The sequence below is a fragment of the Mandrillus leucophaeus genome, unplaced genomic scaffold, assembly GCF_000951045.1.
Source record: "Mandrillus leucophaeus isolate KB7577 unplaced genomic scaffold, Mleu.le_1.0 Scaffold338, whole genome shotgun sequence".
Classification (NCBI taxonomy): domain Eukaryota; kingdom Metazoa; phylum Chordata; class Mammalia; order Primates; family Cercopithecidae; genus Mandrillus; species Mandrillus leucophaeus.
Genome location: NW_012103565.1, coordinates 397,245 through 406,455, shown reverse-complemented (window position 1 = coordinate 406,455; position 9,211 = coordinate 397,245). Strand labels below are relative to the sequence as shown.

Here is a 9,211-nt window from a genome sequence, read left to right as displayed (position 1 = left end):
GTAATCCTCAACTCCAGTATTTTCTTGAGGAATAGGGTGATAACTTGGTTCCTGGGCTCTCCTCCTCAGCATATCAAGTTGAGCATAATAATAATCATAATGTCCACACACAGCAGCAAGTTTGGGCCTTTCTATCATTTTTATCTGAAGAAAAGAAGAGGGGATGTTTTTAAAAACCATAATACAGGCCGGGTGCAGTGGCTCACATCTGTAACCCTAGCACTTTGGGAGGCCAAGGCAGGTGGATCAGGAGTTCAAGACCAGCCTGGCCAACATGGCAAAACCTTGTCTCTACTAAAAATACAAAAATTAGTTAGGTGTGGTGGTGTACACCTGTAATCCCAGCTACCCGGGAGGCTGAGGAAGGAGAATCGCTTGAGTCCGGGAGGTGGAGGTTGCAGTGAGCTGAGATCGTACCACTGCACTCCAGCCTGTGCAACGTGAGTGAGACTCCATCTCAAAAAAAAAAAACCATAATACAAATTTATAATACTTGACAATATGACAGTGACCATAGCTAAGACAAGGCACTGAAGGTGTATTTTTGCTGTTTTTCTACTACACTTGTTTTTCAGAATAAAATAATCTTAGAGTCCCCAAATCCCAGAGTACAAAAAGACCTAAGTACTATATAGTATAGTGGTTTACAATTTTGCTAAGGTATAGATATGAATCATGCATACTTCATGGCTAGTATGTAAAATGTACTTAGCTAGTGAGTATGCCCAGCCAATCCAAGATCCAAAACTAAACTCAGAATTATTGTTTTCTATTTTTCTTAAACTCATTTATACCTTACCATACTTTACAGGAAAATAAAAAGTATCGTGGAACTCACACATATGGGGATTTGCAACATTTTTAGTTTCTGATAAATTGACTAAACGCAAAATGGCATCATGACTTAAAGAAAATAAGATGCTGAATCAGAGTCATTCTTCCAGAGAAAATATTTTAAAAGGTCATATAACAGCTGTGATGGACATATTAGCATCCCAGCCCTCACCACCCAACCAGAACAGAATGAGGACAGGAGAACCAGAAATGACAGTTTATCTTAGAACTGAGTAGAAGCCACTGAGCTAGAAGATGAGAAATGGATCAAATTAAGATATAAAAGCCAGTCAAGACCTTCTTGCTAAAGAGCAAAGTGGGGTCAATTTAACCTGAAGTGTGGCAACTCTGTCTAGTTGACAGTTTACAGTTAATAATAAAAAGAGAAAAATAGATGAAACTACTGTAAAAACCTAGGAACTAATAGTTGGGAATATGAATAACGAAAACAAAACCAAAATGTCCTCATGTAAAGAGGTAATATGCTATATCCTTTATTCTTTTTACTGCTATATGGTTCATATATATGTTAGATTGGACCATATGAAATTACACATAATTGGCTGGGCGCGGTGGTTCACGCCTGTAATCCCAGAACTTTGGGAGGCTGAGGCGGGCAGATCACAAGGTCAGGAGATCGAGACTATCCTGGCCAACATGGTGAAACCCCGTCTCTACTAAAAATACAAAAACAAAATTAGCCGGGGTGTGATGGAGGGCGCCTGGAGTCCCAGCTGTTCGGGAGGCTGAGGCGGGAGAATGACATGAACCTGGGAGACGGAGATTGCAGTGAGCCGAGATAGCACCACTGCACTCCAGCCTGAGTGACAGAGTGAGACTCCATCTCAAAAAAAAAAAAAAAAGACATTGCACAGAATTGACCATCATTAATCTAGGAAAATGGCACTTTCATATAGTTCTATTTAAATATTTAAGTAAATGTATAAAATTTAGTTTATTAATCTAAATACAAATTATATGTTTATTTTAAAAATATTTTCTTTTCTTTATAAATTCTGAGACAGGATCTCACTCTGTCATCCAGCCTGGAGGGTTGCGGTGTGATCATAGCTCATTGCAGCTTCAAACTCCTGGGCTCCAGGAATCCCCTGCCTCATCCTCCCAAGTAACTGGGACTACGGGCACATGCCACCATGTCCAGCTAATTTTCTTTTAATTTTACTTTTTGTAGAGGTGGGGTCTCAATGTGTTGACCAGGCTGGTCTCGAACTCCTGGGCTGAAACGATCCCCCTACCTCAGCCTCCCAAAATGTTGGATTACCGTCATGAGCCACTGCACCAGCCTATTTTAAAAATCTTTTAAAGTAAGAAGTAGTTTGCTTTGCTTTACAATTTCACCTGTATACAACCTAGAAAAAAATACTACCAATTACTTGTTGAAAAGCGGTTAGAAAGAGAAAAGTATTGAAAGGCAATAGACAGTTTCTTTAAAATTTTTTCTAATATCCCAACAGTAATAGGAATATCAGAGGTAGTTCCTGTGGAAATCAATTTTACCTTTTCAAGGAACTGGAAAAAATGTCAACGTGTTCAACAGTTCTCATAATTTAATTCATCCTCAAATCTTTTAGATGTGTTTTCTCTTCTACAGGTCTGATAAAGAGTCCTCTGAATCACAACATACTTTTCTTATTTCTTTAATAAAATTAAGCCCTTAGGCTGGGCACAGTGGCTCACGCCTGTAATTCCAGCACTTTGGGAGGCTGAGGCAGGTACATCACTTGAGCCCAGGAGTTCGAGAACAGCCTGGGCAACACAGTGAGACCCTGACTCTACAAAAAATAAAAACTAGCTGGGCATCATGGCGCATACCGGTAGTACTAGCTATTCAGGAGGCTGAGGTGGGAGGATCACTTCAGCCTGGGAGGTCGAGTGATGTGGTTTGGATTTGTGTCTCTGCCCAATCTCATGTTGAATTGTAATCCCCAATGTTGGGAGAGGAAGCCTGGTAAACGGATCATGGGGGCAGATTTCCCCCTTGCTGTTCTTGTGATAGTGAGTGAGTTTTCATGAGATCTGGTTGTTCAAAAGTTTGTAGCAGCTATCCCTTCACTCCTTCCCTCCTGCATGTAAGATGAGCCTGCTTCCCCTTCTGCCGTGATTATAAATTTCCTGAGGCCTCCCAGCCATGCTTCCTGTACAGGCTGCAGAACTGTGAGCCAATCAAATGTCTTTTCTTTATAAATTACCCAGTCTCGGGTGTTCTTTATAGCAGTATGAGAACGGACTGACACAATACATTGGTACCAGGAGTGGGGAATTGTGTAAAGATACCCGAAAATGTGGAAGTGACTTTGGAACTGGGTAACGGGCAGAGGTTGGAAGAGTGTGGAGGGCTCAGAAGAAGACAGGAAGATGATGGAAAGTTTGGAATGTCCTAGAGACTTGTTAAAATCATAGTGACCAAATTCTGATGGTGATATGGTCAATGAAGTCCAGGCTAAGGAGGTCTCAGATGGAGATGAGGAACTTATTGGGAAATGGAGCAAAGGTCACTTTTGTTATGTATTAGCAAAGAGGTTGGAGGCATTGTGCCACTACCCTAGCGATCTGTGGAACTTTGAACTTGAGAATGATGATTTAGGGCATCTGGCAGAAGAAATTTCTAAGCAGCAAAGTATTCAAGATGTGGCCTGGCTTCTCTAGCACCCTATGGTCATATTTGTGAGCAAATAAATGATGTAAAACTGGAGCTTATACTTAAAAGAGAAGCAGAGTATAAAAGTTAGGGAAGTTTGCAGCCTGGAAAGAAAAACCCATTTTCTGGGGAGCAATTCAAACCAGCTGCAGAAATTTTCAAAAATAAAGAGAAGTCAAATGTTGCTAGCCAAGATAATGGGGGAAATGCCTTGAAGACATTTCAGAGACCTTTGAGGCAGCGCCTCTCATCACAGGCCCAGAGGCCTAGGAGGGAAGGATGGCTTTGAGGACCAAGCCCAGGGCCCCACTGCTCTGTGCAGCCTCAGGACATGGTGTCTTGCATTGTGGCTGCTCCAGCTCCAGCCATGGTTAAAAGAGCCTAAGGTACAGCTCAGGCCATTGCTTCAGAGAGTGCAAGCCGTAAGTCTCGGTGGCTTCCACGTGGTGTTAAGTCTGCAGGTGCACAGAGTGCAAGAGTTGAGGCGTGGGAGCCCTCCACCAAGATCTCAGAAGACATACGGAAAAGCCTAGACGTCCAGGCAGAAGCCTGTTTCAGGGAGACCCTCCACTAGGGCAGTGCAGAGGGGAAATGTGGCATTGGAGCCTCCACGCAGAGTCCCCGCTGGGGCACTGCCTAGTAGAGCTGTGAGAAGAGGACCACCATTCTCCTGACTCCAAAACGGTAGCCTGAACGACAGCTTGCACCATGCACCTGGAAAAGCCGCAGGCACTAAACAGTAGCCTGTGAGAGCAGTCGCAGGGGCTGTAGCCTGCAAAGCCTCAGGAGCAGAGCTGCCCAAGGCCTTGGGAGCCCACTCCTTGCACCAGTATGCGCTGGATGTGAGATATGGGGTCAAAGGAATTTGGAGTTTTAAGATTTAATGACTGCCCTGCTAGGTTTTGAATTTGCATGGGGTCTGTAAACCCTTTGTTTTGGCTGATTTCTCCCTTTTGAAATGGGTGTATTTACCAATGCCTGTACCCTCATTGTATTTTGGAAGTAACTAACTTGTTTTTTATTTTACAGACTCACAGGTGGAAAGGACTTGACTTGTCTCAGATGAGACTTTGAACTGTGGACTTTTGAGTTAAATGCTGAAATGAGTTAAGCCTTGGGGGACTGTTGAGAAGGGAAAATTGTATTTTGCAATGTGAGGAGGACATGGGAATTGGGACGGGCCAGAGGTGGAATGATATGGTTTGGATTTGTGTCCCTGCCCAAATTTCATGCTGAATTGTAATCCCTGATGTTGGAGGAGGGGTCTGGTGGAAGGTGATTAGATCATGCGGGCAGATTTCCCTCTAACTGTTCTCGTGATAGTGAGTATGTTCTCATGAGATCTGGTTGTTTACAAGTGTGTAGCACCTCCTCGTTCGCTCTCTTCCTCCCGCTCTGGCCATTTAAGATGAGCCTGCTTCCTCTTCTGCCATGATTATAAGTTTCCTGAGGCCTCCTCAGCAATGCGTCCTGTACAGCCTGCAGAACTGTAAGCCAATGAAACCTCTTTTCTTTATAAACTATCCAGTCTCAAGTAGTTATTTATAGCAGTATGAGAACAGACTAATACATCAAGGTTGCAGTGAGCTGAGACATGCCACTGCACTCTAGCCTGGGTGACAGAGCAGGACCCTCTTTCAAATAAATAAATAAATAAATAAACAAACAAACAAGTTAAGCCCTTTATCAAATGAAGGGCAATAACTTAAACAATCAGTTTTTTAAAAAAATGTTTACATACCAATATATTTTCTAAAATGTCTATCTATCAAGTAAACACTTAGTAAATATACTTCCAAATGGTTCTCTAATTTTACCATGAACCTTCTTTAAAAATATAATTCTTTAATTAAAAGACAATAGCCATTTTATCATTTACATACCAGAAGCATTTCACTAGTATGACCTGAAAGATTCAACACTGTGCTGAAGTGAATTCAAATAACTAAACACAAAGAATCGCTAGGGAAATATCAATTATTATATCATACAAACTTCTCAATCCTATACATGTTAGAATTAAGAATATTAAATGCAGACTGTTTTCTGTTGCTATGTTACTCACTTTTCCTATACAGGAAAACCTTACTTATTAGAAATAAGAAGAATTTCAGTTATAAAAAGAAAATTAAACCTAAAGTATACTTGTAAGGGCATACAGCATCGTTTTATAAAATATAAAAACTAGAAGTTGTCCAAAAAAATACCATTATAATGCTCAGTACAGAATACTTTATTGTAAGTACAAAATTTGTGGACTCTAGACAATGAGCTTGTACCTCATGAACATGTGCAGATAGGTCTGTCAGAATATACCATAGCTTAATGGGTTAAAAAAAATAGAATAAGACCTACTATTTGATAGCACAATAGACTGCCTATAGTCAATAGTAACTTAATTGTACATTTTTAAATAACTTAAAGAGTATAACTGGGTTGTTTGTAACTCAAAGGATAAATACTTGAGGGGACAGACACCCCATTCTCCATGATGTGCTTATTTCACATTGCATGCCTGTATCAAAACATCTCATGTACCCCATAAATATATACACTTAATATGTACCCACAAAAATTTTTTTAACTAAAAAATTAAAGAAAAAGAATATAACAGCCAGTTGCAGTGGTTTATGCCTGTAATACCAGCAGTTTGGGAGGCTGAGGCAGGTGGATCACAAGGTCAGGAGTTCGAGACCAGTCTGACCAACATGGTGAAACCCTGTCTCTACTAAAAGTACAAAAATTAGCTGGGGCCGGGTGCGGTGGCTCACACCTGTAATCCCAGCACTTTGGGAGGCCCAGGCAGGCGGATCACAAGGTCAAGAGATCAAGACCATCCTGGCCAAAATGGTGAAACTCCATCTCTACTAAAACACAAACATTAGCTGGACATGGTGGCACACGTCTGTAGTCCTAGCTACTCAGGAGGCTGGGGCAGAAGAATCGCTTGAACCCGGGAGGCGGAGTTTGCAGTGAGTTGAGATCACATCACTGCACTCCAGCCTAGCGACAGAGCAGGACTTCATCTCAAAAAAAAAAAAGAAAAGAAAAGAAAAGAAAAGAAAAGAATACACCATAGTTTAAAAAACACAAAGGAGGGTTTAGAATGACTTACGGATCTGGCCTTCTGGGCTCCAGCTGGTGGTCTCCATTCATTTCTATGCAATATAGCATTCCTTTTAATTGGCACAGATATCCTTGATCTTGGTGGGCACTTTCCCTGGAATTTCACTTTTTGTATTTTACACTCTTAATTAACCAAAACAAAACAGCTTTAATTTTTGAAAAATTGTACATCTTTACTACTGATACTTGTAAGAATATAAACATAAGCTACATTTCATAACACAGTAAGTTTACTTTTTAGCCAGAGATATGTTACAGTGAGAGAAGTACTGATGAAAAATTAATATGCATTTTCTTTAAATGAAAAAAACCTTTTTTCAGAGTCCCTTTGCATATTTCTAGTATATATAACATCACTTTTTTTCAGAAAAATAGAAATTAATATTAACCTTTACAGAAACAGTATGTATGGGGTAATAATAAAAGTTATTAAATTTGGTCATTAGAGCTTGGGTTATCAGGCCACTCCATTCATGCCACATTGTTTGGAATTTATGAGTAGATCTTCTCTTTTTTTTTTTGTTGGGACAGTCTCCCTTTGTCACCCAGGCTATGTTACAGTGGCAGGGTCTCAGCTCACTGCAACCTTCACCTCCCGAGTTCATGCAAATCTCGTGCCTCAGCCACCCAAGTAGCTGGGATTACAGGCATGGGCCACTAGGTCCAGCTAATTTTTGTATTTCTAGTAGAGATGTGGTTTGGCCACGTTGGCCAGACTGGCATCAAACTCCTGGCCTCCAGTGATCTGCCCACCTTGGCCTCCCAAAATGCTGAGATTGAGGTATGAGTAGATCTCTAATGCTTGTCTTTATCTCCATCAAAATTTGTTCTTGGGCTGGGTAAGGTGGCTCACACCTGTAATCCCAGCAATTTGGGAGGCCAAGGTGGGAGGATTGTTTGAGCTCAGGAGTTTGAGACCAGCCTGGGCAACACAGTGAGACCCCATCTCAATAGAAAAAATTGTTCTTGTTCTCCTGTCTTACCTATATTAGAAATATGGACAATACACTGTCCTATACTTTGTACTTGTCTATTTTCTAAACATTCTCAGTCTAGACTGATATACAACAATGTCAGTCAAATTAAATGGCAAAGAGGCTCATTCATTTTCTCCTTAACTTTCCTCGATTTTAGAACCTCTCTCTCAATGGATAACATTTCCCTCTCATGAATTCCTTTGGGAGGTTTTCTGCTTCTTCTAATATTGTAAGTCCAGGCATTCAGTTATGGCTAAATCCTGCGGCTTTGACTTTCACAGCATCAAATGAATTAGTCATTTTCTCTTTCTTAATGCACCCCTCCCTCTGACACACAGCTTAGCTGATTCCTGACACCAGGACTAAAATAGTTTTCTCCAATTATTACTACCATAAAGTATTTCCTGCCTTCTTTGGGAACCACAAAGTAATAGTTCTCACTGTTACCAATTAGGCCCCAAGATCCTAACTTCAGCTCCAATGGTCCTTTGCAACAGAATTCTTAATTGCCAGTCTATCCTATTTTAGAAAAATAAGTTTCATCTCATCATCCATGTCTATCTGCAACCTTCTCCCACTCTATCTCTTCACTACACAAAAGTTAAGTTTGGGCTCAACCTCTTCAAGCATCTCTATCAGCATGTCCTCTGCTTCATGAAGGTTTCCTGACTAATGAGAAGAAACCCTGCAGGTCATGCATGAGCTAAATGTACAACTTTCAGGCACACTCACTAGTTGCCATTTGACAAGATGATTGTTCTCCTGCTTATACTGCTTGTTTCCTAAATGTCCGCTTTCAAAATGTTTGGTGAAATTTCCTTGCATTACTCTCTGTGTGAGACATGTGTAATAAATGCTTTTGATTGCACGGTAAAGTCACACTTACTCTGGACCACCTTCCCAGCCTGTCGAGAAGCTGGCGCTCCTGCTCTGCATATAAGCATGTGATTAAATTCTTCCTGAATGACCTAAAACCGAACACACGTGTCAAGGACCTACAAACCAAAATCTCTGCCAAAATCCAAACAGTCACCTCAAAACTCACCTCAGGAGTCAAATATTTGGGAATAAGATTCTCTAAAAAGGGCCTTTTCAAAATGGAATTTATGGATGGTCGGTCTCGAGGAGATACTTGAAAGAGCTGAGATATCAAGGAATGTAGCTCACGCGAAAACCTTGGAGATATTGGGGCAAAATGTGCTTGACAAATCTTCAGAACCAGCTGCTGTAAGTTGTTACCCTCAAACTGAAAGGGCAAGGAGCAATCATACTAAATCAGAGAAAAGTTACTAAAGTAACAAATAATAAAAGTGTTAAAGTAACAAACATACCAAGAAGCAAAACAATGTTTTTAAATTGTAGTTAGAAGCAGTAGACCTGTAATCCCAGCAATTTGGGAGGCCAAGGCAGGAGGATCACTGGAGCCCAGGAGTTCAAGACTAGTCTGGGAAACATAGTATTAGACCTCATCTCTCCAAATCATGGTTTTTAAAAATTTGCTGGGCTTGGTGGCATAAGCCTGTGGTCCCAGCTACTTGGGAGGCTGAGGCAAGAGGATTGTCTAAGCCCAGGAGGTCAAAGCTGCAGTGAGCCGTGATCACAGCACTGCACTCCA

General features: G+C 41.0%; 1 protein-coding gene across 1 annotated transcript in view; it reads right to left on the bottom strand.

Annotated features, from left to right (window-relative positions):
* LOC105545763 (serine/threonine-protein kinase Nek5-like) overlaps positions 1-9,211 on the bottom strand; it is a 71,229-nt gene that overhangs the window by 32,036 nt on the left and 29,982 nt on the right. Inside the window, 2 exon segments of the mRNA XM_011988793.1 lie at positions 1-144; positions 6,609-6,742. Coding sequence (XP_011844183.1) covers positions 1-144; positions 6,609-6,742 — 278 coding nt within the window.